Consider the following 27,901-nt stretch of genomic DNA (forward strand, 5'->3'; position numbering starts at 1 on the left):
CACCACAGGAGAAATGAAGTATTACACAGTGTCCATTCAGATCAATGTGTTGTGTGTGTGTGTAACACAGGACAGGTCCTCCAGAGACGCTCTATGTAACCGCTCTCCCCCAAGAGATGAGTACCCTGAACAGAGGACCCCCCTATATTACCCTAAAAGGGGGTATGACTATGTTTTTTTTAAACTGGATGACCCCTTTTAAAGGGTTGAGGAACTTCCCACGGACAAATATTTAGTGTATACAAGGATCATAGCGAGTACATGCTGTTGTTTCCTGTTATCAGCCAAACTCCTCCCATTCTGATACATTTCTCATATGTAGATTGGAAGACATGGTATGAAACCCCCGGCAACGGGCCCTGCTGTCTTTGGCCTCCCCTACCGTCTTCCAGAAACCCCTTAGTGCTGGGGTCACATATTAATAATGCCCCACCAACTACCCCCAATGCATTGTGCTCCGTCACCACAGAATTCGTCTCTAATAATTGTCCCGACCAAACGTACAAATTGTCTTTCGTCACGGCGGTTCATGTTAGTCCCACAATCGCCGCTAGCGGTCGTTCTGTGAACGCGTTAAACCTCGCCGCCGCCGCCTCCTCTACAAGACATCTGCCAGGGCAGCGCAGCCCCCCGTGCCCACGCACACGTCCCCCAAGGAAGGGGCATTGGTCGCATGCTGCCGCTTCACAACAATGGCAGACAGATGCTGTGTCACAAATATAATTCAGTGACTTTTCATTAACCCCGTGTGGGCCCCGCGGGGGGTCAGTGATACAGAACGCAGATTATAACTCTCATCAGCTGCACAGGAATCTTATTTTCTGCTGGAGAGAAGGGAATGGATCCCAGCGGAGACGATATTCTGGATCTGACGTACCGCTGCCTGGGCGTTAACGGCTCGTTACCATGGAAACCTCCTGTTTTTGGTGTCCCATTATCTCCAAGGAAACCCGGACTTGGTTCAGTGTAAAACAACCGTAATTACGGCGGTAATTGGACAATGCGCCGGATCTGCGGCCTTCAAAGTCGCTGCGGTTATGGGAAGAATAAGATCATAGGGAGCGGGGCTTGTATTTATTCCGTTTTGCCATTGGTGAATTTACGGACAGGTTTCAGACGCAGTTACAGAAATCCAATGCAAACGTCCGGCGCCATATCTGACATGAAACGCTAGAAATACGTTACCGTTTGTTTTATCGGGTTTATTCATTGTAAACTTTTAGTGAGAACTGACAAATGGAATGAGTTTTTTACCTGAGATATCAAGAATTGCCTGATATAATAGATACTAAGGACCACTAACCCCTACAGTCCACCGATTATAATAGTACTGGAGTGTTATAAGAGGAGCGGCTGATATCAGTCACACATATGATGTAATGTCTCTGGAGGATATAATAGTACTGGAGTGTTATAAGAGGAGCGGCTGATATCAGTCACATATGATGTAATGTCTCTGGAGGATATAATAGTGCTGGAGTGATATAAGAGGAGCGGCTGATATCAGTCACATATGATGTAATGTCTCTGGAGGATATAATAGTACTGGAGTGATATAAGAGGAGCGGCTGATATCAGTCACATATATGATGTAATGTCTCTGGAGGATATAATAGTACTGGAGTGTTATAAGAGGAGCGGCTGATATCAGTCACACATATGATGTAATGTCTCTGGAGGATATAATAGTGCTGGAGTGATATAAGAGGAGCGGCTGATATCAGTCACACATGTGATGTAATGTCTGGAGGATATAATAGTGCTGGAGTGTTATAAGAGGAGCGGCTGATATCAGTCACACATATGATGTAATGTCTCTGGGGGATATAATAGTCCTGGAGTGTTATAAGAGGAGCGGCTCATGTCAGTCACACATGATGTAATGTCTCTGGAGGATATAATAGTGCTGGAGTGTTATAAGAGGAGCGGCTGATATCAGTCACATATGATGTAATGTCTCTGGAGGATATAATAGTACTGGAGTGATATAAGAGGAGCGGCTGATATCAGTCACATATGATGTAATGTCTCTGGAGTATATAATAGTGCTGGAGCGATATAAGAGGAGTGGCTGATATCAGTCACACATATGATGTAATGTCTCTGGAGGATATAATAGTACTGGAGTGATATAAGAGGAGCGGCTGATATCAGTCACATATGATGTAATGTCTCTGGAGGATATAATAGTGCTGGAGTGTTATAAGAGGAGTGGCTGATATCAGTCACATATGATGTAATGTCTCTGGAGGATATAATAGTGCTGGAGTGATATAAGAGGAGCGGCTGATATCAGTCACACATATGATGTAATGTCTCTGGAGGATATAATAGTACTGGAGTGTTATAATAGGAGCGGCTGATATCAGTCACACATATGATGTAATGTCTCTGGAGGATATAATAGTGCTGGAGTGTTATAAGAGGAGCGGCTGATATCAGTCACACATATGATGTAATGTCTCTGGAGGATATAATAGTGCTGGAGTGATATAAGAGGAGCGGCTGATATCAGTCACACATATGATGTAATGTCTCTGGAGGATATAATAGTACTGGGGTGATATAAGAGGAGCGGCTGATATCAGTCACACATATGATGTAATGTCTCTGGAGGATATAATAGTGCTGGAGTGTTATAAGAGGAGCGGCTGATATCAGTCACACATATGATGTAATGTCTCTGGAGGATATAATAGTACTGGAGTGTTATAAGAGGAGCGGCTGATATCAGTCACATATGATGTAATGTCTCTGGAGGATATAATAGTGCTGGAGTGTTATAAGAGGAGTGGCTGATATCAGTCACATATGATGTAATGTCTCTGGAGGATATAATAGTGCTGGAGTGATATAAGAGGAGCGGCTGATATCAGTCACACATATGATGTAATGTCTCTGGAGGATATAATAGTACTGGAGTGATATAAGAGGAGCGGCTGATATCAGTCACACATATGATGTAATGTCTCTGGAGGATATAATAGTACTGGAGTGATATAAGAGGAGCGGCTGATATCAGTCACATATGTTGTAATGTCTCTGGAGGATATAATAGTACTGGAGTGATATAAGAGGAGCGGCTGATATCACACATATGATGTAATGTCTCTGGAGGATATAATAGTGCTGGAGTGATATAAGAGGAGCGGCTGATATCAGTCACACATATGATGTAATGTCTCTGGAGGATATAATAGTGCTGGAGTGTTATAAGAGGAGCGGCTGATATCAGTCACATATGATGTAATGTCTCTGGGGGATATAATAGTGCTGGAGTGATATAAGAGGAGCGGCTGATATCAGTCACACATATGATGTAATGTCTCTGGAGGATATAATAGTACTGGAGTGTTATAATAGGAGCGGCTGATATCAGTCACACATATGATGTAATGTCTCTGGAGGATATAATAGTGCTGGAGTGTTATAAGAGGAGCGGCTGATATCAGTCACATATGATGTAATGTCTCTGGAGGATATAATAGTACTGGAGTGTTATAATAGGAGCGGCTGATATCAGTCACACATATGATGTAATGTCTCTGGAGGATATAATAGTACTGGGGTGATATAAGAGGAGCGGCTGATATCAGTCACACATATGATGTAATGTCTCTGGAGGATATAATAGTGCTGGAGTGTTATAAGAGGAGCGGCTGATATCAGTCACATATGATGTAATGTCTCTGGAGGATATAATAGTACTGGAGTGTTATAATAGGAGCGGCTGATATCAGTCACACATATGATGTAATGTCTCTGGAGGATATAATAGTACTGGAGTGTTATAAGAGGAGCGGCTGATATCAGTCACATATGATGTAATGTCTCTGGAGGATATAATAGTGCTGGAGTGTTATAAGAGGAGTGGCTGATATCAGTCACATATGATGTAATGTCTCTGGAGGATATAATAGTGCTGGAGTGATATAAGAGGAGCGGCTGATATCAGTCACACATATGATGTAATGTCTCTGGAGGATATAATAGTACTGGAGTGATATAAGAGGAGCGGCTGATATCAGTCACACATATGATGTAATGTCTCTGGAGGATATAATAGTACTGGAGTGATATAAGAGGAGCGGCTGATATCAGTCACACATATGATGTAATGTCTCTGGAGGATATAATAGTACTGGAGTGTTATAAGAGGAGCGGCTGATATCAGTCACATATGATGTAATGTCTCTGGAGGATATAATAGTGCTGGAGTGTTATAAGAGGAGCGGCTGATATCAGTCACATATGATGTAATGTCTGGAGGATATAATAGTGCTGAAGTGATATAAGAGGAGCGGCTGATATCAGTCACACATATGATGTAATGTCTCTGGAGGATATAATAGTGCTGGAGTGATATAAGAGGAGCGGCTGATATCAGTCACACATATGATGTAATGTCTGGAGGATATAATAGTACTGGAGTGATATAAGAGGAGCGGCTGATATCAGTCACACATATGATGTAATGTCTCTGGAGGATATAATAGTACTGGAGTGATATAAGAGGAGCGGCTGATATCAGTCACATATGATGTAATGTCTCTGGAGGATATAATAGTACTGGAGTGATATAAGAGGAGCGGCTGATATCAGTCACACATGTAATGTCTCTGGAGGATATAATAGTGCTGGAGTGATATAAGAGGAGCGGCTGATATCGGTCACATATGATGTAATGTCTCTGGAGGATATAATAGTGCTGGAGTGATATAAGAGGAGCGGCTGATATCAGTCACATATGATGTAATGTCTCTGGAGGATATAATAGTACTGGAGTGATATAAGAGGAGCGGCTGATATCAGTCACACATATGATGTAATGTCTCTGGAGGATATAATAGTACTGGAGTGTTATAATAGGAGCGGCTGATATCAGTCACACATATGATGTAATGTCTCTGGAGGATATAATAGTACTGGAGTGATATAAGAGGAGCGGCTGATATCAGTCACACATATGATGTAATGTCTCTGGAGGATATAATAGTACTGGAGTGTTATAATAGGAGCGGCTGATATCAGTCACACATATGATGTAATGTCTCTGGAGGATATAATAGTACTGGAGTGATATAAGAGGAGCTGCTGATATCGGTCACATATGATGTAATGTCTCTGGAGGATATAATAGTGCTGGAGTGATATAAGAGGAGCGGCTGATATCGGTCACATATGATGTAATGTCTCTGGAGGATATAATAGTACTGGAGTGATATAAGAGGAGCTGCTGATATCAGTCACATATGATGTAATGTCTCTGGAGGATATAATAGTACTGGAGTGTTATAATAGGAGCCCACATCCCAACTGGTAACACTCCACTGTCAATTTATGAATACATTTCTGAGAGGAATAACAGAGGAACGATACAACGTAAAGTTCTAAGAAAAGATGCTCTAGAACTGTTATTTTACGGGGAATACAATTATGTTTGAAAACAGACAAGTCAGCAGAGCGGACAGTTCCTCTAAGTTTCCTGCATGGTAGGTACAGTACGCAGCCACCTGCGGAGTTATGCAGGACAAAGTTGTTTTGTGCCCCACACAAGTATCAATGCAAACCTGCCCAAACAATATCCATAGACAGTGCAGTAATGTGCGGAGCAGCCCAGGACCAGGGTCTCATCAGATACAGGGATATAATAAAGTAGAACGGAGTTGGAGTCTAATGTTTGTGTTGCGGGCAAAGTACCCTGCTGTTCTCTGTTATCAGCCACCGCTTGGCTATAATGTGGAAAATGCTGTGCAGACCTAAAATCAGCCCCATGTTCGGACTGGAGTCAGGTTACCCACCAGTCATTCACTGTACCTCCCTAGTGTCTACCCTGCTCTTATTCACATTACATTAACATTATATATTTCAGCAAGAAAATTGTCACTGGCTTCAGATCCTGTATAGAATTCGTTACAATGTGTCAGTTTCTTAACATCATATGTTGTTATCTAATGCATTTATGTATTACAGTCATATTCACTAGAAACGATGACATGATTGAGGCGCGAGGCACAACGTGACCCACAAACCACATTATTTTCTTATTCTCTCTACAATACACAGAATATCTACAGCACATATAGAAAGTGTCCATATAGTAATATTATCGGCCATATGGGTCCTGTACACTAGGCCTCGTGCTGTCAGAATCCTATATAGGGGAGGCTCAGTATGAAGAGAGGGGGAGATTCCTTCCTGACTGTGAGAAATGCCAGTCTGCACCGAGAAAGCCTGAGGTCTACAGCAAGGAAACGATCTCCAAACCTCCCATGTAAAATGCATCTAATACTATGAGATAATGGAAAGAGAGGAGGAAGATGCACAAAATCACAGGAGCTGAGAGAGCCAGAGAGAAAAAGAGAGCCAGAGAGAAAAAGAGCGAGGAAGATGCACAAAATCACAGGCGCTAACAGAGAGAGCAACAATAGCTATACCTGAGAGAGCCAGAGAGAAAAAGAGAGCCAGAGAGAAAACGAGAGAGAGATGCACAAAATCACAGGCGCTAACAGAGAGAGCAACAATAGTTATACCTGAGAGAGCCAGGGAGAAAAAGAGAGCCAGGGAGAAAAAGAGAGCCAGAGAGAAAACGAGAGAGAGAGATGCACAAAATCACAGGCGCTAACAGAGAGAGCAACAATAGTTATATCTGAGAGAGCCAGAGAGAAAAAGAGAGCCAGAGAGAAAACGAGAGAGAGAGATGCACAAAATCACAGGCGCTAACAGAGAGAGCAACAATAGCTATACCTGAGAGAGCCAGAGAGAAAAAGAGAGCCAGAGAGAAAACGAGAGAGAGAGATGCATAAAATCACAGGCGCTGACAGAGAGAGCAACAATAGTTATACCTGAGAGAGCCAGAGAGAAAAAGAGAGCCAGAGAGCAAACGAGAGAGAGATGCACAAAATCACAGGCGCTAACAGAGAGAGCAACAATAGTTATACCTGAGAGAGCCAGAGAGAAAACAAGAGAGAGAGATGCACAAAATCACAGGCGCTAACAGAGAGAGCAACAATAGCTATACCTGAGATAGCCAGAGAGAAAAAGAGAGCCAGAGAGAAAACGAGAGAGAGAGAGATGCATAAAATCACAGGCGCTGACAGAGAGAGCAACAATAGTTATACCTGAGAGAGCCAGAGAGAAAAAGAGAGCCAGAGAGCAAACGAGAGAGAGATGCACAAAATCACAGGCGCTAACAGAGAGAGCAACAATAGTTATACCTGAGAGAGCCAGAGAGAAAACGAGAGAGAGAGATGCACAAAATCACAGGCGCTAACAGAGAGAGCAACAATAGTTATACCTGAGAGAGCCAGAGAGAAAACAAGAGAGAGAGATGCACAAAATCACAGGCGCTAACAGAGAGAGCAACAATAGCTATACCTGAGAGAGCCAGAGAGAAAAAGAGAGCCAGAGAGAAAACGAGAGAGAGAGAGATGCATAAAATCACAGGCGCTGACAGAGAGAGCAACAATAGTTATACCTGAGAGAGCCAGAGAGAAAAAGAGAGCCAGAGAGCAAACGAGAGAGAGATGCACAAAATCACAGGCGCTAACAGAGAGAGCAACAATAGTTATACCTGAGAGAGCCAGAGAGAAAACGAGAGAGAGAGATGCACAAAATCACAGGCGCTAACAGAGAGAGCAACAATAGTTATACCTGAGAGAGCCAGAGAGAAAAAGAGAGCCAGAGAAAACGAGAGAGATGCACAAAATCACAGGCGCTAACAGAGAGAGCAACAATAGTTATACCTGAGAGCCAGAGAGAAAAAGAGAGAGCCAGAGAGAAAAAGAGAGAGCAAGATGCACAAAATCACAGGCGCTAACAGAGAGAGCAAAAAAAGTTATACACGAGAGAGAGCCGGAAAGAGAGAGCCAGAGAGAAAAAGAGAGAGCCAGAGAAAGAGGGGATGCGCAAAATCAGACACTAACAGAGAGCAACAAAAGTTATACACGAGAGAGCGAGCCAGAGAGAAAAAGAGAGCGAGCCAGAGAGCAAGCCAGAGAGAGAGAGAGCGAGAGCAAAAGAGAGAGCGAGCCAGAGAGAAAGAGAAGATGCCCAAAATCAGACATTAACAGAGAGAGCAACAAAAGTTATACACGAGAGAGAGAGAGCCAGAGAGAAAAAGAGAGCCAGAGAAAGAGAGGATGCGCAAAATCAGACAGAGCAACAAAAGTTATACACGAGAGAGCGAGCCAGAGAAAGAGAGAGCGAGAGCAAAAGAAAGAGAGAGCGAGCCAGAGAGAGAGAGCGAGCGAGCCAGAGAGAAAAAGAGAGATAGCCAGAAAGAAAAAGAGAGATAGCCAGAAAGAAAGAGAAGATGCCCAAAATCAGACATTAACAGAGAGCAACAAAAGTTATACATGAGAGAGAGCCAGAGAGAGAGAGAGCGCCAGAGAGCGAGAGCCAGAGGAAGAGAGCGCCAGAGAAAGAGATCGTCGGAGAGCAAGAGAAAGAGAGCGCCAGAGAGAGAGAGAGCGCGAGTCAGAGAAAGAGAGAGCCAGAGAAAGAGAGCGCCAGAGAGCCAGAAAGAGTGCGAGAGCCAGAGGAAGAGATCATCGGAGAGCCAGAGAAAGAGAGCGCCAGAGAAACAGAGAGAGAGCCAGAGAGAAAAAGAGAGAGTGGAAAAAAGGAGGAAACAAATAAGAGATTTAGATAGATATGAGAGAGATATATAGATATGAGATACAATGTATTCCAGGCACTCTCCTCCCGGATCCGGTACAATATATCATTACTTCGCAGTCTCCGCACTATGAGGACTGGTTGCGGGTGGTCAGGGGTCTCCCGGTCACTATTAGTCAGCAGCACGCCCCCCGCACACACCCATGTCTGCAGCCCATGACTACCAGCCGGCATAGAAGCCTCCGAGCAGGGCAACCCCCCCCTTCCACATACAGGAGACCCCCCCCAGTCATTGAACAATACAGGAGACCCCCACATCTCATTCTCTGCACCCCTCAACCAAGCACTCCACTGCGCAACACCCCAAAACCCACCCCTGCACCCGGCCGTATAATGCTGGGGACCCTCACCCCCTGTGGGCAGCATGCGGGGCACTTACAGTAGGTCTTCCTGGTCAGCTCCTCCACCACCTCCGGCTTCAGTTTGCTGTTAGATTTGCCCATTGTCTCTCATGCAGCCGCAGACGTCCCCGGGCTGAGGCCTCCCCCACAGCTGCAGCACAAGACGTCTGTGTATGAGCGGTGCTGGGAGGGAGACACTGCAGCTCAGGTTACAGCCTCTCCTCTGTCCTGACAATGGTGGGGGCCCCTGAGCTGGCTGCACCTCCTCTGTCCTGACAATGGTGGGGGCCCCTGAGCTGGCTGCACCTCCTCTGTCCTGACAATGGTGGGGGCCCCTGAGCTGGCTGCACCTCCTCTGTCCTGACAATGGTGGAGGCCCCTGAGCTGGCTGCACCTCCTCTGTCCTGACAATGGTGGGGGCCCCTGAGCTGGCTGCACCTCCTCTGTCCTGACAATGGTGGGGGCCCCTGAGCTGGCTGCACCTCCTCTGTCCTGACAATGGTGGGGGCCCCTGAGCTGGCTGCACCTCCTCTGTCCGGACTATGGTGGGGGCCCCTGAGCTGGCTACACCTCCACTGTCCGGACTATGGTGGGGGCCCCTGAGCTGGCTGCACCTCCACTGTCCGGTCTATGGTGGGGCCCCTGAGCTGGCTGCACCTCCTCTGTCCTGACAATGGTGGGGTCCCCTGAGCTGGCTGCACCTCGTCTGTCCCGACTATAATGGGGACCCCTGAGCTGGCGGCACCTCCTCTGTAATGACTATAATGGGGACCCCTGAGCTGGCTGCACCTCCTCTGTCCTGTCTATATTGAGGACCCCTGCGCTGGCTGCACCTCCTCTGTCCTGACTATAATGGGGACCCCTGAGCTGGCTGCACCTCCTCTGTCCTGACTATAATGGGGACTCCTGAGCTGGCTGCACCTCCTCTGTCCTGACTATAATGGGGACCCCTGAGCTGGCTGCACCTCCTCTGTCCTGACTATAAAGGGGACTCCTGAGCTGGCTGCACCTCCTCTGTCCTGACTATAATGGGGACCCCTGAGCTGGCTGCACCTCCTCTGTCCTGACAATGGTGGGGACCCCTGAGCTGGCTGCACCTCCTCTGTCCTGACAATGGTGGGAGCACCTGAGCCGTCTGTTCTGTGGCCTTTCCTTGCTGTCTGTGCTGCTGCAGGGAGCTCTGCTTGTGTGGTTGTCCCTGGTTACTCTGTTACACATGCTCTGTCCCTCCAGTCTCCTCCTAGGTCTCTCATTCACTGGCTGCAGCTCGCCCCTCCCCCTCCTCCTTGCTGACACCCTCCCTCATCCTCCTCTCTGTTCTGCTCTCCCCTCTCGCAGTTGCTTTTCTTTCATGTCCACATCCTCAGTTCCCTGTCACTCCATTAACCTCTGAGCATTGTCTTCTTTACAGGGAGACCCTTCTGTATTCTGGGGAGGGGGCTCTACTATTGCTGGTCTTTGTGCAGACATCAGGCAGGTGACAGTCAGGGCATTGACTTCTGTGCAGGGCAGGGACCGGTCTCTCGAGGCCAAATCCACATTTTGGAGACTGCAAAATAATGTCCTTGTGGAAAATCACTGCAGCAAAGTATCATAATATATATGTAACCAGAGCGTTCTCAAGTAACACCTCCTGTAAATTATAAGACTATTTGTTGTGAAGTTAAATACAATCTAGTGCTCTCTGCTATCAGACATGTCAGGCTGGGGAAGGATGACTGTAGGACAGGTGAATACAATCTATTGTTCTCTGTTATCAGACATGTCAGGCAGGGGGAGGATGACTGTAGGACAGGTGAACACAATCTATTGTTCTCTTATCAGACATGTCAGGCTGGGGGAGGATGACTGTAGGACAGGTGAATACAATCTATTGTTCTCTTATCAGACATGTCAGGCTGGGGGAGGATGACTGTAGGACAGGTGAATACAATCTGTTCTCTATTATCAGACAAGTCAGGCAGGGAGAGGATGACTGTAGGACAGGTGAATACAATCTATTGTTCTCTGTTATCAGACAAGTCAGGCTGGGAGAGGATGACTGTAGGACAGGTGAATACAATTTGTTCTCTATTATCAGACATGTCAGGCTGGGAGAGGATGACTGTAGGACAGGTGAATACAATCTATTGTTCTCTGTTATACATGTCAGGCTGGGGAGAGGATGACTGTAGGACAGGTGAATACAATCTGTTCTCTATTATCAGACATGTCAGGCTGGGAGAGGATGACTGTAGGACAGGTGAATACAATATATTGTTCTCTGTTATACATGTCAGGCTGGGGAGAGGATGACTGTAGGACAGGTGAATACAATCTATTGTTCTCTGTTATACATGTCAGGCTGGTGGAGGATGACTGTAGGACAGGTGAATACAATCTATTGTTCTCTGTTATCAGACATGTCAGGCTGGGAGAGGATGACTGTAGGACAGGTGAATACAATCTATTGTTCTCTGTTATCAGACATGTCAGGCTGGTGGAGGATGACTGTAGGACAGGTGAATACAATATATTGTTCTCTGTTATCAGACAAGTCAGGCTGGGGGAGGATGACTGTAGGACAGGTGAATACAATCTATTGTTCTCTGTTATCAGACATGTCAGGCTGGTGGAGGATGACTGTAGGAAGGTGAATACAATCTATTGTTCTCTGTTATCAGACATGTCAGGCTGGTGGAGGATGACTGTAGGAAGGTGAATACAATATATTGTTCTCTGTTATCAGACAAGTCAGGCTGGGGGAGGATGACTGTAGGACAGGTGAATACAATCTATTGTTCTCTGCTATCAGACATGTCAGGCTGGTGGAGGATGACTGTAGGACAGGGGAATACAATCTATTGTTCTCTGTTATCAGACGTGTCAGGCTGGGGGAGGATAACTGTAGGACAGGTGAATACAATCTATTGTTCTCTGTTATCAGACATGTCAGGCTGGTGGAGGATAACTGTAGGACAGGTGAATACAATCTATTGTTCTCTGTTATCAGACATGTCAGGCTGGGGAGAGGACGACTGTTGTATTCTTCAAAGGGATGAATGACAAAGTCGAAAAAGTTCCCTGTCCCCCACCGATCACTATGAGGTATATTTTTCCTGATTTAGCCGGTCCCCTATAATACAGAGTATCGATCAGTGTATGAACCAACCGCTGAACCCCATGACGCCAATCCTGCAAGAAGTCACCATGAGTCACCCCTCCACATACCGTGCTACGTCATTAGAATACATACATAGGAACGTGCAGAATCCCTTCTCTATAGGTCAGTGTATGGGGTCCCCTGTTGTGTGTGCAGACCCCCCCAGATGTGACCCCTTGTCTTCATTGTATTGTCTGGACCTCGGACTGTTGTTTGGCAGCAGGCGTCCCCCGCCACCAGTGTGCAGGTCTCCAGCTCTCGGCCGGTGACTATTTTTGCAGAGGTTAGTGATTGTTTTGCGGTGTGGTTGGGGTAGACGGTCGCTCATACGCTCGCTGGGACATAATTTCTGTAATTATGACTCTGCACACTGTTTCCATGGGGACTTTGAGGACTTTTGGCTTCTAGTAACGACACGATTCTATGGATTTCTTAACGGGATTTATTTTACAATCATATGTGAGATCTGAGGATGTGTATAAGGCCCCACGCACACGACCGTATTTGGTCATCCCCAAAATATCCGCATGTACGGAACGGTTTGCACAAATATGGTTCGTAGTAAATCCGTATATACAGATCTGCAAAAAGAATTAGAAAACCACAAACGATGTGCAACATCTCCAAACCTGTTGTCGCCAAGCAACGCTTCCGCAATGACTCTCTGGTACCGGTGCACATCCGTAGCTGTCCGTAATTATGGAAGCGCCCATAGACTTCTATGGAAAGTCTGTGCCGTAATTACAGACCAGAATAGGGCATGTTCTATATCTTAAAAAAGTCTGTCGCATCTGCTGGCACAATGACCGCGACCGTGCGCCTTCCATTCCCACCCTGCAATTGGACATGAAATAAAATCTTATCCTTCCCTCACTGTGCGGTTACATACAAGGTCCTGACGCCGAGCAGCGTGAGATGTGACATCAGTGCTGCGTCGCACACAACGTCCTGGCGCTTCCCGGTGTCAGTGCAAGAGCCGCGTCGAGAGATGAGGAGCGTGAGGTGAGCAGAATTTTTTCATTTATTAAATTAATTGTCCGAAGGGGAAATGGGGTTAAGGATAGTTTCCTGGGGTGCAACGTATGAGGCGGAGCGATTACGAGGAGCGATTACTGAAAATGAGCATGACCCCCAGGTGACAACCCCTTTAAGAGGAGACATTCCCGCCACTCCATCCCGACTAAGAAATCCTCCTTATTCTGTTAATATTTGTATTACAGTAGTTCGGAGTCCGTCGCCTCCAGCTCAGATGTTTATGTCGCCTGGTTTTACGTATACGGATGACAACTTTTTTCCAGGTTGTAGTTTGCACTGTGGGTGGTCACGACACGGTATATAAACTGGTGTCTATATATATATGGACTTGTTGATACGGGAAGGGAAGTAGATCATGTTTTTGTCATAATATAGTGTTTTGTTTGCGGTGCGGACACAGACGAGTGCTGCACTGGAGGTACAAGATTATCATATACAGCTGCTGCCCCCGCCGCCGCCAGCTGACACGGTGGAGAGGATACAAGGTAATAGGCATCCAGCTACATGCTGTTCTCTCTCATCCGTCCTGATCCATGACCGCCGCACTCAGGAGAATTCGGACAGACAACACGGCCGGCATTTCACGTTCCCAAACTGCTCAATCAATACTGAAAACACCAGCAGGTCGATGAGTGACCACAACAAGATATGAAGGGTTAATAATGAGTAAACGACGGTACGCAAAGGGCGACCGGGCACGTGGGCCATTCTACGTGTTCTGTAATGACAGCATGTACCGCGTGGACCCTTTGTAGATAAGCCGCCGTCAGACATCTCTAGTGGCCGCTTCTCTCTCGGATCGGGCACGTTGAAATCCAACGTGATCAATTCTTCTTTCCCCCGATGCCGCCCGGGAAGAGTCAGGACTGTTAAAGTGCCCATACACATTACTCGGTCGGCCACGCCAAAATTGGTGGGTTTGGTCATACTTCATCTAATGTGTATGGGCACCTTAGCAGTCCCCTGATGTTGGCCGTAAGGTGAGAGAAGGATCAGGTATGTTGGCGTTTAGTTGGCATGTTTATCGGGTGGCGGTGGTGGAAGGGTCATGACCAGCAGAGCAGTGTTAGGTCTCATACACACGACCGTAGTTTATATCGGTAATTACAGATTATCTGCGGTCCCATCATTTCTATTGGCCACAGCCACCTTTCCGTATATTTACAGGTGTGTCCGGGCCGTAGAAATGATCCGCAAAATATAGAACCTGTCCTATTCCTGTCCACGCGATCATGTGACCCTTTCAGGGCTTTTCTTAAAGGAACACGCAGGAGCGGTTGGCTCCAGGAGAGATCTAACTGGCTCCCAAAGTCTACATCAGTGCGTACACGCGGCTAAGAAATTGGAGGCCGCGAAATTTGTTGAGTTCAATGCCCGTAAGATCAGATGAAGGCCCAATGGCCTCACATGCCAGCCAGGCCCCGATTATTTCACATAAGTCCACACGAAAATAAACAAAGAGGCGACTTTCTGAGAATACGTTGCTGCTGCTATTTTAAGATTGACTCCAGACTCTCTTGGGTCTCACATACGCTGCGTCAAGGTTCAGTCCTGTGTAAGTAAAGCGTCCTCTACAATATGCTGAAAAACATTCTGCAGCTGACAGAGGCATGAGCTCATTCATCTCTGTCTGGACCCTCAAGGGGGCGCTAACATCTGTCTCTTCTCTGCTCCTTTTCTACGTGAGCAACTGCATTGTATAAACCTATTGCAAATGATGAGCGACGTGTATCATGATTGCCAGTGCATAGATCTACTGCAGTAATTTGGGAAGGCCTTGAGATCTACCTGGTGTCGAGTTGTGACCGGGAATGGTGTGTAAATGATATGGGGTGCTGCTAGGGTCTTAAAAGACACGGTCCCCCATTGAATAGTACTTTTTAAGTAGAATTCAGCGCTACAAAACGAAAGAGAAGAATGCAGCACTGATCACACAGAAAACACTAGTACAGCCAGTGACTCACAGGTGACGTCCTTTATTGTAGTCATTAGAGTGCCTCATCTCCATTCGGACCAGACAATCATGACGAATTCTTCCAGCATTCACTCGTCTCTGCAGATAATAAACTCAATCAGTAACAGTGGTCACAACATGCCCACAAAATAATTGTAGAGTGCCCCCATAGTCATACCTCACAACGTTTAATGGATGGAAGAGGGCGACACCATACCGGAGGACACTAAGAAAGTTAAAAGTAGGCGAGAGGAATATAAAAGACCCAACGGCTTCGCTGTTTTCAGCAGTGCTATAGACTTTGAATGGCGTGACAGAGCGCATGATTGACTTCTGCCCTATTAAAACTCTTCCTAGCAATGGTCTTGCTGCTGGGGGACCCGGGAGCCCCCAGTTCTGGCGATTGGTGGTCCCTTTGCCGCTTGTAGGCCCAGTAATATGGGAAAATCTGTCAATCAGTGGCGGGGGGGGGGGGGGGCAGTATTATAGTAGTTATATTCTTGTATATAGGGGGGCAGTATTATAGTAGTTATATTCTTGTATATAGGAGGCAGTATTATAGTAGTTATATTCTTGTATATAGGGGGGCAGTATTATAGTAGTTATATTCTTGTATATAGGGGCAGTATTATAGTAGTTATATTCTTGTATATAGGGGGAGTATTATAGTAGTTATATTCTTGTATATAGGAGCAGTATTATAGTAGTTATATTCTTGTATATAGGGGGCAGTATTATAGTAGTTATATTCTTGTATATAGGGGGCAGTATTATAGTAGTTATATTCTTGTATATAGGGGGCAGTATTATAGTAGTTATATTCTTGTATATAGGGGCAGTATTATAGTAGTTATATTCTTGTATATAAGGGGCAGTATTATAGTAGTTATATTCTTGTATATAGGAGCAGTATTATAGTAGTTATATTCTTGTATATAGGGGCAGTATTATAGTAGTTATATTCTTGTATATAGGAGCAGTATTATAGTAGTTATATTCTTGTATATAGGGGGAGTATTATAGTAGTTATATTCTTGTATATAGGGGCAGTATTATAGTAGTTATATTCTTGTATATAGGAGCAGTATTATAGTAGTTATATTCTTGTATATAGGAGCAGTATTATAGTAGTTATATTCTTGTATATAGGAGCAGTATTATAGTAGTTATATTCTTGTATATAGGGGCAGTATTATAGTAGTTACATTCCTGTCTATAGGGGGCAGTATTATAGTAGTTACATTCCTGTCTATAGGGGGCAGTATTATAGTAGTTACATTCTTGTATATAGGGGGCAGTATTATAGTAGTTATATTCTTGTATATAGGAGCAGTATTATAGTAGTTATATTCTTGTATATAGGAGCAGTATTATAGTAGTTATATTCTTGTATATAGGAGCAGTATTATAGTAGTTATAATACTGCTCCTATATACAAGAATATAACTACTATAATACTGCTCCTATATACAAGAATATAACTACTATAATACTGCCCCCTATATACAAGAATATAACTACTATAATACTGCTCCTATATACAAGAATATAGTAGTTATATTCTTGTATATAGGGGGCAGTATTATAGTAGTTATATTCTTGTATATAGGAGCAGTATTATAGTAGTTATATTCTTGTATATAGGAGCAGTATTATAGTAGTTATATTCTTGTATATAGGAGCAGTATTATAGTAGTTATATTCTTGTATATAGGAGCAGTATTATAGTAGTTATATTCTTGTATATAGGAACAGTATTATAGTAGTTATATTCTTGTACATAGGAGCAGTATTATAGTAGTTATATTCTTGTATATAGGGGCAGTATTATAGTAGTTATATTCTTGTATATAGGAGCATTATTATAGTAGTTATATTCTTGTATATAGGAGCAGTATTATAGTAGTTATATTCTTGTATATAGGAGCAGTATTATAGTAGTTATATTCTTGTATATAGGAGCAGTATTATAGTAGTTATATTCTTGTATAGGGGGGCAGTATTATAGTAGTTATATTCTTGTATATAGGGGGGCAGTATTATAGTAGTTATATTCTTGTATATAGGGGGCAGTATTATAGTAGTTATATTCCTGTATATAGGAGCAGTATTATAGTAGTTATATTCTTGTATATAGGGGGGCAGTATTATAGTAGTTATATTCTTGTATATAGGGGGGCAGTATTATAGTAGTTATATTCTTGTATATAGGGAGCAGTATTATAGTAGCTATATTCTTGTATAAAGGAGCAGTATTAAAGTAGTTATATTCTTGTATATAGGAGCAGTATTATAGTAGTTATATTCTTGTATATAGGGGCAGTATTATACTAGTTATATTCTTGTATATAGGGGACAGTATTATAGTAGTTATATTCTTGTATATAGGGGCAGTATTATAGTAGTTATATTCTTGTATATAGGGGTAGTATTATAGTAGTTATATTCTTGTATATAGGGGGGCAGTATTATAGTAGTTATATTCTTGTATATAGAGGCAGTATTATAGTAGTTATATTCTTGTATATAGGGGGGCAGTATTATAGTAGTTATATTCTTGTATATAGGGGCAGTATTATAGTAGTTATATTCTTGTATATAGGGGTAGTATTATAGTAGTTATATTCTTGTATATAGGGGGCAGTATTATAGTAGTTATATTCTTGTATATAGGGGGGCAGTATTATAGTAGTTATATTCTTGTATATAGGGGCAGTATTATAGTAGTTATATTCTTGTATATAGGGGCAGTATTATAGTAGTTATATTCTTGTATATAGGGGTAGTATTATAGTAGTTATATTCTTGTATATAGGGGGCAGTATTATAGTAGTTATATTCTTGTATATAGGGAGCAGTATTATAGTAGCTATATTCTTGTATATAGGGGCAGTATTATAGTAGTTATATTCTTGTATATAGGGGGCAGTATTATAGTAGTTATATTCTTGTATATAGGGAGCAGTATTATAGTAGCTATATTCTTGTATATAGGAGCAGTATTATAGTAGCTATATACTTGTATATAGGGGCAGTATTATAGTAGTTATATTCTTCTATATAGTGGCAGTATTATAGTAGTTATATTCTTGTATATAGGGGCAGTATTATAGTAGTTATATTCTTGTATATAGGGGGCAGTATTATAGTAGTTATATTCTTGTCTATAGGGGGCAGTATTATAGTAGTTATATTCTTGTCTATAGGTGGCAGTATTATAGAAGTTATATTCTTGTATATAGGGGGCAGTATTATAGTAGTTATATTCTTGTATATAGGGGGCAGTATTATAGTAGTTATATTCTTGTATATAGTGGCAGTATTATAGTAGTTATATTCTTGTATATAGGGGCAGTATTATAGTAGTTATATTCTTGTATATAGGAGCAGTATTATAGTAGTTATATTCTTGTATATAGGAGCAGTATTATACTAGTTATATTCTTGTATATAGGAGCAGTATTATAGTAGTTATATTCTTGTATATAGGGAGCAGTATTATAGTAGTTATATTCTTGTATATAGGGGCAGTATTATAGTAGTTATATTCTTGTATATAGGGAGCAGTATTATAGTAGTTATATTCTTGTATATAGGAGCAGTATTATAGTAGTTATATTCTTGTATATAGGGGCAGTATTATAGTAGTTATATTCTTGTATATAGGAGCAGTGTTATAGTAGTTATATTCTTGTATATAGGGGCAGTATTATAGTAGTTATATTCTTGTATATAGGGGCAGTATTATAGTAGTTATATTCTTGTATATAGGGGCAGTATTATACTAGTTATATTCTTGTATATAGGAGGCAGTATTATAGTAGTTATATTCTTGTATATAGGGGGCAGTATTATAGTAGTTATATTCTTGTATATAGGAGCAGTATTATAGTAGTTATATCCTTGTATATAGGGGCAGTATTATAGTAGTTATATTCTTGTATATAGGGGTAGTATTATAGTAGTTATATTCTTGTATATAGGGGGCAGTATTATAGTAGTTATATTCTTGTATATAGGGAGCAGTATTATAGTAGTTATATTCTTGTATATAGGAGGCAGTATTATAGTAGTTATATTCTTGTATATAGGGGCAGTATTATAGTAGTTATAGTCTTGTATATAGGGGGCAGTATTATAGTAGTTATATTCTTGTATATAGGGGCAGTATTATAGTAGTTATATTCTTGTATATAGGGGTCAGTATTATAGTAGTTATATTCCTGTATACAGGGGCAGTATTATAGTAGTTATAGTCTTGTATATAGGGGGCAGTATTATAGTAGTTATATTCTTGTATATAGGGGCAGTATTATAGTAGTTATATTCTTGTATATAGGGGGCAGTATTATAGTAGTTATATTCTTGTATATAGGGGGCAGTATTATAGTAGTTATAGTCTTGTATATAGGGGGCAGTATTATAGTAGTTATATTCTTGTATATAGGGGCAGTATTATAGTAGTTATATTCTACTGCCCTGGAACAAGAAGTGAGATTTTCCTCCCCTCCATTCATGTTAATATCAGTAGTGACTGGAGTTTATATTTTAGCCACGACTGAAAAATGTCATATCTGCTTTTGAACTTGTATTTCCCATGATGCTCAGCAGTTTTTCACACTTTGCTCTGATTTCTGGAGGCCTCTCATCCTTGAGTTAATAGCAGAGAAGGAAACAGGTGTATTGATTGTGACATTGTATAGCGCAGCATCCCATAGGTAACGGTCGGGAACAGTCAGACTGGTTTAAGTGCAGACTATAAATTGACGGCATTTGGCTCTGGAGTATAATACAGGATGTAACTCAGGATCAGTACAGGATAAGTCATGTAATGTATGTACACAGTGACTCCACCGGCAGAATAGTGAGTGCAGCTCTGGAGTATAATACAGGATGTAACTCAGGATCAGTACAGGATAAGTAATGTATGTTCACAGTGACTCCACCAGCAGAATAGTGAGTGCAGCTCTGGAGTATAATACAGGATATAACTCAGGATCAGTACAGGATAAGTAATGTAATGTATGTACACAAGCGACTCCACCAGCAGAATAGTGAGTGCAGCTCTGGAGTATAATACAGGATGTAACTCAGGATCAGTAGAGGATAAGTAATGTAATGTATGTGCACAGTGACTCCACCAGCAGAATAGTGAGTGCAGCTCTGGAGTATAATACAGGATGTAACTCAGGATCAGTACAGGATAAGTAATGTAATGTATGTACACAGCGACTCCACCAGCAGAATAGTGAGTGCAGCTCTGGAGTATAATACAGGATATAACTCAGGATCAGTACAGGATAAGTAATGTAATGTATGTACACAGTGACTCCACCATCAGAATAGTGAGTGCAGCTCTGGAGTATAATACGGGTTATAACTCAGGATCAGTACAGGATATAGTGTGTGTGTGTGTGTGTGTGTGTGTGTGTGTGTGTGTGTGTGTGTGTGTGTGTGTGTGTGTGTGTCAGTATTGCTGCCTCTTCTGTTCTCTGTCCAATATTCTAGGCAGGAGCAGGCATATATGTAGCTATAAGGGGAGCAGTTTGCATTTGCACCGTAAGAGGACAGCAGTTCCAGTCATATTGGACATAAACCTTGGTCGTGATTATTTCTGGGTGTCCCTACGTAGAAGGGATTGATGTCCCGGCTCCAGACACGCTACGACTGCAATGCAGCACCCTCCCCACTTCATGCTGAGCTGTGACACACAATGCAGCCGGGCGTCTTCCATGTCACTGTGCTGCCTGCATTAGTCAAGGTTCTGAAGATACAAGACTAACCCTTCACATGCCAGAGAGGCATATTGAGAAACTATGGAAACGGTGCACAGCGAGCCATCAACATGCAGCAATCCTTGCAGAAAATGAGGAAAATGTGCTACTCTGGAGCTCTACCCAGCGCGTCACTCAGGGACAAGCAGATGTACTGCAGCAGAAAGGCTGAAAACACATACACCCAATGCAAGTCCATCCTATACAAGCCAACAATGGAGTCTAAATACAGTCCAATATCTAAGGAGGTATAAGTCAATGTCCCCCCCAAATATATCTTTATATTTCTCCTCTATAAGCGCTATAGTGGCCAGTAATTTAGTGACCACACGGCTGGACTGAGCAAATGGATTAGGTAGTCACCAAGTACGTCTTTCTCCCATCCAGCTCACAGAATCCACCAGCCAAGTGTGGCACACAGAGCAAAACACGACCATATGGCGTGTGGAGAACCCCTTTAAGGCTCCATATAGGTAAACTTGAATACTGAGGCTATATGGAGGAATAGTCCACTGAATGTGAATGGTGGAGACGACATGATGGTACACGGTTCTGCTATGGATAGTTTTCTCTCTAGCACAAGAGTCTCACCAGGGGCCATTATAATATAATACAGAACGTATAGGATAACCAGACATACCCGGTACACGCAGGAGTAATGGTCTAATCTCTATCCAACCTATTCTGATGACCTGCAAATAATTACAGACACCTAAGGGTGTGGCGAGGCCCCAAACCATATACACACACACACACTAAAAATTATCTATATACAGTTATTAAATCATACCACTATACCAGGACCAAATATTTCCACCAGACCATATAAGCAATTACTGCAGTTATATCCTGTGACTCACAGGTGACGTCTTCAGTTAAGAGTTGTTCCCTTTACATTTTCTTCTCCATCCAGCCCAGACCGCCATGACTCCTTCTTAGGGGCCCGACTCATGTCTGTAGAATTTGACAGAGACATGTTGGTTCCTCACTTTTCCAGCATCCTTCCCACCTTTACGCCACCCACTAAACAAACTCGCCATGAACAGTTCCCCAGACGGTAATAATTATCCCTTGGTGCTCGACACAGTAAAAGTGCCCCCTCAGCAACCATGCCCCTTTTGTGCCTTCATACAGTAATAAAGTCACCTTTAGTGCCCCCATTATGTAATAATTCCTCCTTTATTGCCTCCAATACAGTAATAATGTCCCAAAAAAACAAACCCTGAAACTCACATAAACAGTTCCCATGACGAGCACCAGGTGGAGCGCTGCAGTAATGTCATTGCGCTGCCTTTTCTGGAACGCTGACGCCCTCTTTGTCCCGGCTCCTAAATAAAGGATTCGCCCGATGAGCAAATGCAGGTTTTTTTCCAGGGTCAAATGCAGGATTTATTTTTTATACCAAGTTATTTTCACCACGCTCCCACTGCCTTTTACACTACGAGTATCAGTAGATTACAAATATAAGGGGCTAGGCTAGTGGATATGTGATGACCACTACTGGTAGCGTTAAAACCTGTGTACATACCTTGCTCAATGCCCCCTATAGAGTGCCACAGTGCCCATGTAGATGGTGCCACAGTGCCCATGTAACTAGTTCCGCAGTGCCCCCTGCAGATAGCCACAGTGCGCATGTAGATAATGCCACAGTGACCATGTAACTAGTTCCACAGTGACCATGTAGATCGTGCCACACTCACCTGGCCTCATGTAGTCCTCCTCCAGTGAGGCAGTCCTGGTCTTTTCTGCTCCAATCGGACAGCTCAGGCCGTGTGAGGATTTCATTGCGACACCTGCATCAAAGAAAAGCATCGAATGGCGAAGAGAAACTATGGTTCCCTGGCCTCGCCAACACTATTCATTGGATCTGCGTCTTAAGGACTGCCCTTCACATACCCAGTTGGCATTGTGCCCCGTTTGCCACCCTCTAACGGCAGCCCTGGGGGTGAGGCTGGGAGAACGGGTGTATGCAATCTATTGTTCCCTGTGAGCAGCCAATTTAGGCCGAAGTAGTGTTCTTCAAATAAGAGGTGACAAAAAGTGCAGAAACCTCCTCCACCCATGATCACTATTTTGTGTGACATGTCACCTGTGCTGAGAACCTTCCATCCTTACATGACTCAGGACTGTCTCCAGGTGTACGCGTTGGCACCTGGATGACAGACACAGGGGGCACCCCGTCAACCCCCACCCTGATCTGGTCAAGCGTAGGGCAGGTTTATCCAGGTTGCCATGCCATCCCAAAATATATGATTTGCTTTTGCAGCTGCTGCTTGACATTGAGTACTGCTGCTTCGCTTACACTATTAGAAGAATTGGGTATTCGGATTATTCACCCCTAAACGCATCGTATTTTCATGTAGAAGTGAAAATCAAATATCAGAAAAGAACATAAGCGGTTTCCGGTCGCTCCCCTTTTATTTCACTTGCATAGAAGATAAAACACAAAGACCCTCATTCCAGGACGCTGACCGCCGGGTCCATAGTGACATGTACAACAGGGAGCAGGGGGTAATAAAGCCAAAATTTTTATTTATTTTTTTTATTCACAAAAGAAATAAATGTATCAATTAAAACACTCGTACTTTTAGCAATGTCTTCCAGACCTGATGCTTTAACCCTTTCAGCACTGGATAACCTCAATGGCTAATAAACGGTTAATAATTGGGGGAAAAAAAATAATAATGCATTACATTTAAACAAAAAAACCACCACAGCCAAAAACCCCCAAACCCCCTAATTTACACCTTCATACCAAAAACCCACTGGTTGAGAACGATTTTAACCCTTTGGTCCACGGACTGAAATCACAAACGCAGATTCCCCTTTAAAAAAAATTTTTTTTCAATTTTATATAAATAACATCGTATAGGGAGAAGTCCTGCAACTTTCTTACGTGCACAGACTTGATTCCTCAACACTTAAAATTTTAGCTTGCTGTCAGTGAATGGAACCAGTCTTCCGTTAGCTATAATACAGTACTGAGATGTACTGCAGCTTTGTCAAGATAATGGGTTTTCAGTCTCTGAATGTAATCAAGAATGTTTCCACTCACTGACAGCAAACCGATCATGAAAAAGGAATTGAATGATTAAGTGTATAAGAAAGTTGTAGAACTTCATTATGTCATGAATACGCTGAATTTACAGTAAAGTAGAAATCCCCTTTAATCAACGTCCATGAGGGAACTACTAAAAAAAACCAGATCAGCATGTTCTCCAGACCGGATATCCATCATAAAGAAGTTCTGCAGCAGCAGACAAGACGCGCACTCTGAATGGGGGGGGGGGGGGGGGGGGAGAACGTCTGAACCCTTCCTATACATATATATTGCTGACATCGAAGCCACTCATCCTTCTGCTCGACCCCTGCAAGATGAAGCAAGGTCGTCAGAAGTCACCATTTGCTATAATCCAGCAATGAAAGGGTCATTTTTTTGACCATATTTGCTCCTCTGCCAAACGCCCGGAGCCGTAAAACGACCTCATGAATATTAATGAATCGTCTTACGTAGTGGAGAAGCCGGAGCAGCCGGAAAATGGAAATATTTATATCCCCAATAGTTATCATGATTAAGAAACGAGGCGACGCCATGAAAAATACACAACACAAAGTCAAGAGAATTGGGCGCTGTTCACACGGAGTATTTTGCAGACAAAAAAAATAAAATCTGCCTCAAAATTCTTTTAGGAATTTTGACCTGCCTGCACTTTCTCGCCGTGGTTTTCGGCTGCGGCCATTGAGCGCCGCGAGTAAAAAAAACAATTGATTTCACTGGGAGGAGACGGAACCGTGGGAAGAAAGGGTGCAACGCTTTTACCTGCGAGCGGGAAAAAACCCCAAAAACCTTCGCCTCCCATTGAAATCAATGAGAGTCAGTTTCGGCCGTTTAATCAGCGCCAAAAAAACCTGAGTGTGAACAGGGCCTGGGACACACATTACCTGCTCCCTGTAGTCCGCTAAGTGGGGGAGGGGGTCACAGCCAGCAGCCGTGTGTTACACTTTCCCACGGTACAGGAGTAACGGGATTATAATAAACCCCCGCAATATACACGCCTAGAGTCCATCGCTTCAGAAATCCAATTCATCCTTATTCTATCTGCACCTGGAAAAGCTGGGTAACGACCAATATGGCCGCCGATACAGCTCCCACAAAGACACATCCAAATTGCTGCACAGGAGTCTGGGAAAGCTGCTTCCGGAGCCGTAATAGTGGCCATATTAGTTATAACTCAGCTTTCCCAGAGACAGAGAGAATTAATAAAGAAAAAAACAACCTGAGATAAGAGGACGACTCGAGACCCCCATATAACACGTAAGGGGGCTGAGATTTGGAAAGCAATGTCTTCCTCTGACAGTACTGAAAGAGTAAGCCCGGTCCCTGGAAGCCCAACATACACCGCGCCGCACCTCCGAGATATAGAGGATCATTCTACAAACTCTTTCGTTTTGCTACAAAATAAAAAATGCATTATATTTACAGGCGCCTCTGCCATGAAGATCTATAGGAGGGTTGTGGGACTTCCTGCAGCCGCCACGGTATCGGCCCTGGACAATGAGGTGCGAAACAGAGGGGATTTATTGGTTTTTAAACTTGCAAATTCATAATTCCTGGATTTTTTTAGTCCATCGTACAAGCACCAGGGGCTCCGGTCTGGGGCCTTCAAACAGCGGGGGCTATGCTGGCGCGCAGCAAGGGATGATTTTTGGGGTGCAAGCTGAATGTATGGTGCCGGCTGCATTGTCTGTATTGAGGGGGGGGGGGGGTACTAGGCGCAGCAGGAAGGATGCAGGTGCAGTGTTCCTCAGTGAACCGCTTCTTTGCATGTATAATAAGAGTAAATAATAAATTAAAATCCAGGCGGTCAGTCCGTCAGTTCAGGCAGAGCTGTTCCATTCTGAGCGAGGCTCCGACGATCCGTTCAGGACTTTTTTCACTTTCTTGATCCCCTCTGTGCTTCCTGTGGTTGTCACTCTGAAATAGGGACACGATAAAGACATAAGTCCGTGCGGCCATACAGTGTCATATATAGGGACGAATTAAAGGGGCCGTCCAGTCTTATGTATACAATTCCTCATCATTGGATCATCAAAAGTTCTGCAACTATCCAATATACTTTGTGTGTCAATTCATGACTATTTTCAAGATCTCTGCTTGCTGAAAGTAAATGGTAACATTCTTCTTTACACCTGTAGAATCCGAATACTTCTAACAGATGAGGGTTTGATACAATTGTATCCAGTCTAGACAATCCTCTGATACATTGCAGGACAGGACAGGAGAAAGCTTTGTGCTGCTGCAGTGTTCAGCTCTGACCAGACATATGTAACAAACCCCTCTGCTGTGAGAAGTATTAGGCCAGTTTTCAGACTCTGGATGTAAACAAGAATGTCTCCATTCACTGACGGCAAACTATTCCAGCTGTAATTGGCACTTCAAGGTCATTATGGAGGTGCAATAAACACTATGTCAAATTTGGAGATTGGGTTTTCAGCTACTGGACGTTAATCAAGTCACTGACGGCAAGCAGAAATTTTCAGGGGCCGAGGTTACCAGACGGACCCCAGGACACGGCTGCAGGAAGAAAACTACGCAGAATGTCACCGAAGACGAAGAAAAAAAATTGGGCTGCAGCCATTGTGTATACTATATATACAGCCCATCTCCCAGAGACGAGTGGCTGCAGAAAACCAGACACATGTGACGCTTTGATGTTAGAAGAAACAGGACCGAGCTGCCTAAACTAGGACATCTGACCGGCGGACACTGAACAGACGCCCGAGGGTGGAGCAGCACCAAACACCCCCCCTACCGAGACACTCAAAGTTCTCCTTCCATAGACATGAGAACCCTGAGGATGAAAGCTCAAATTACTGCTGCTGACATACTCTGTGCTGCTGGGACCCTACATCTTTCACTATATAATGGTGACCTGCCGCAAGATCAAACGGGCTTCTTTCCTGAAATACTTTGTGCTGTTGGGGGTTTCTGCTTTCAATCTGCGACCTGTGTCTCCATTCTCCCTCCTCATGACATATCACCCAGTTCTCACTAACTGGACAGCCCCTCCTGAAATACTCTGTGCTGATAACAACTCTGCTCCCTCCACTATATAACACAGCCTGTAACCTACCACAAGGCCAGCATACTCCCTTCCTGAAGTACTCTGTGCTGTGAGAGGTTTCTGCTCTGTGTGTGTGACCTTCCAGCTGGTCTCCTTTCCTCCGCAGCCCTGCAAACTCTTCTCCTGAAATACTCTGCGCTTTTGGGGTGATTCTACTCTGTGTGACCTCCCCATTTATCTCCATTTCCCCTTCTCACATCATAACACTGCCCCCGTTACATGCAGCCCTATCTACAGTAATGGCAAACTCATCTCCTGAAATACTCAGTGCTGCTGGTGGGCACATCATTCACAGGGGCTGGAGGACCCCAGTCCTCTAGTTATAAGAGAGGGCTGCAATGCCTCAGGACTGGTACAATACATGTTTTTGTTATTTTTAGCTTTTTGTGCATCTTTAATATTTCCATGAGTCATTAGCAGGCGAGATCCTGAGGAGCAACTGATCGTTCTGTAGGAGTCACCCAGAATGAGAAATCAGCCATATTTTTGTAAACCTGGACAACCCTTTTAATATATCAGCTCTTAGATGCTTTGGTTTTCCCCAGAGAGAGGCGTCGCAAGATGTCTGGCAGCCGCTTATCCCCCCTGAAGTAACCTGCACCAACAGCAAAATTATTTGTGCCTATTAAAAGGGGGGGGGGGGGTGTTGGGGCATTTACTTTTTGTTCCGCCAACAGCTCGTTACTGTAGATTACGGTTTACAATGAACGCGCATGGATGCCTTAAAGGGCTCGCCAGTCCCATGCAAATAAAGCTCCGCCATTGTATAATGAAAAGTTCTGCAACAACCTGATATACTTAGATTTCAACAAATTGTCATTATCTCTACTGTCAGTGAATAAGTGACCTAG

At 43.5% G+C, this 27,901-nt stretch overlaps 3 protein-coding genes across 6 annotated transcripts in view; 1 reads left to right on the top strand and 2 right to left on the bottom strand.

Moving 5' to 3' along the window:
• NCS1 (neuronal calcium sensor 1) overlaps positions 1-10,224 on the bottom strand; it is a 46,987-nt gene extending 36,763 nt beyond the window's left edge. For both annotated transcript variants that reach the window (XM_075834664.1, XM_075834663.1), the window contains exon 1: positions 9,059-10,224. In XM_075834664.1, coding sequence (XP_075690779.1) covers positions 9,059-9,122 — 64 coding nt within the window. In that variant the 5' untranslated portion in view covers positions 9,123-10,224. The remainder of the gene's footprint in view (positions 1-9,058) is intronic.
• The window catches only part of FNBP1 (formin binding protein 1), a 396,531-nt gene that overhangs the window by 246,575 nt on the left and 122,055 nt on the right, over positions 1-27,901 (top strand). The gene's annotated exons all lie outside the window — the stretch shown is intronic.
• The window catches only part of GPR107 (G protein-coupled receptor 107), a 33,474-nt gene continuing 29,010 nt past the window's right edge, over positions 23,438-27,901 (bottom strand). For all 3 annotated transcript variants that reach the window (XM_075834639.1, XM_075834636.1, XM_075834637.1), the window contains exon 18: positions 23,438-25,900. In XM_075834639.1, coding sequence (XP_075690754.1) covers positions 25,804-25,900 — 97 coding nt within the window. In that variant the 3' untranslated portion in view covers positions 23,438-25,803. The remainder of the gene's footprint in view (positions 25,901-27,901) is intronic.

This window comes from Rhinoderma darwinii, chromosome 8 (genome assembly GCF_050947455.1).
Source record: "Rhinoderma darwinii isolate aRhiDar2 chromosome 8, aRhiDar2.hap1, whole genome shotgun sequence".
NCBI lineage: Eukaryota > Metazoa > Chordata > Amphibia > Anura > Rhinodermatidae > Rhinoderma > Rhinoderma darwinii.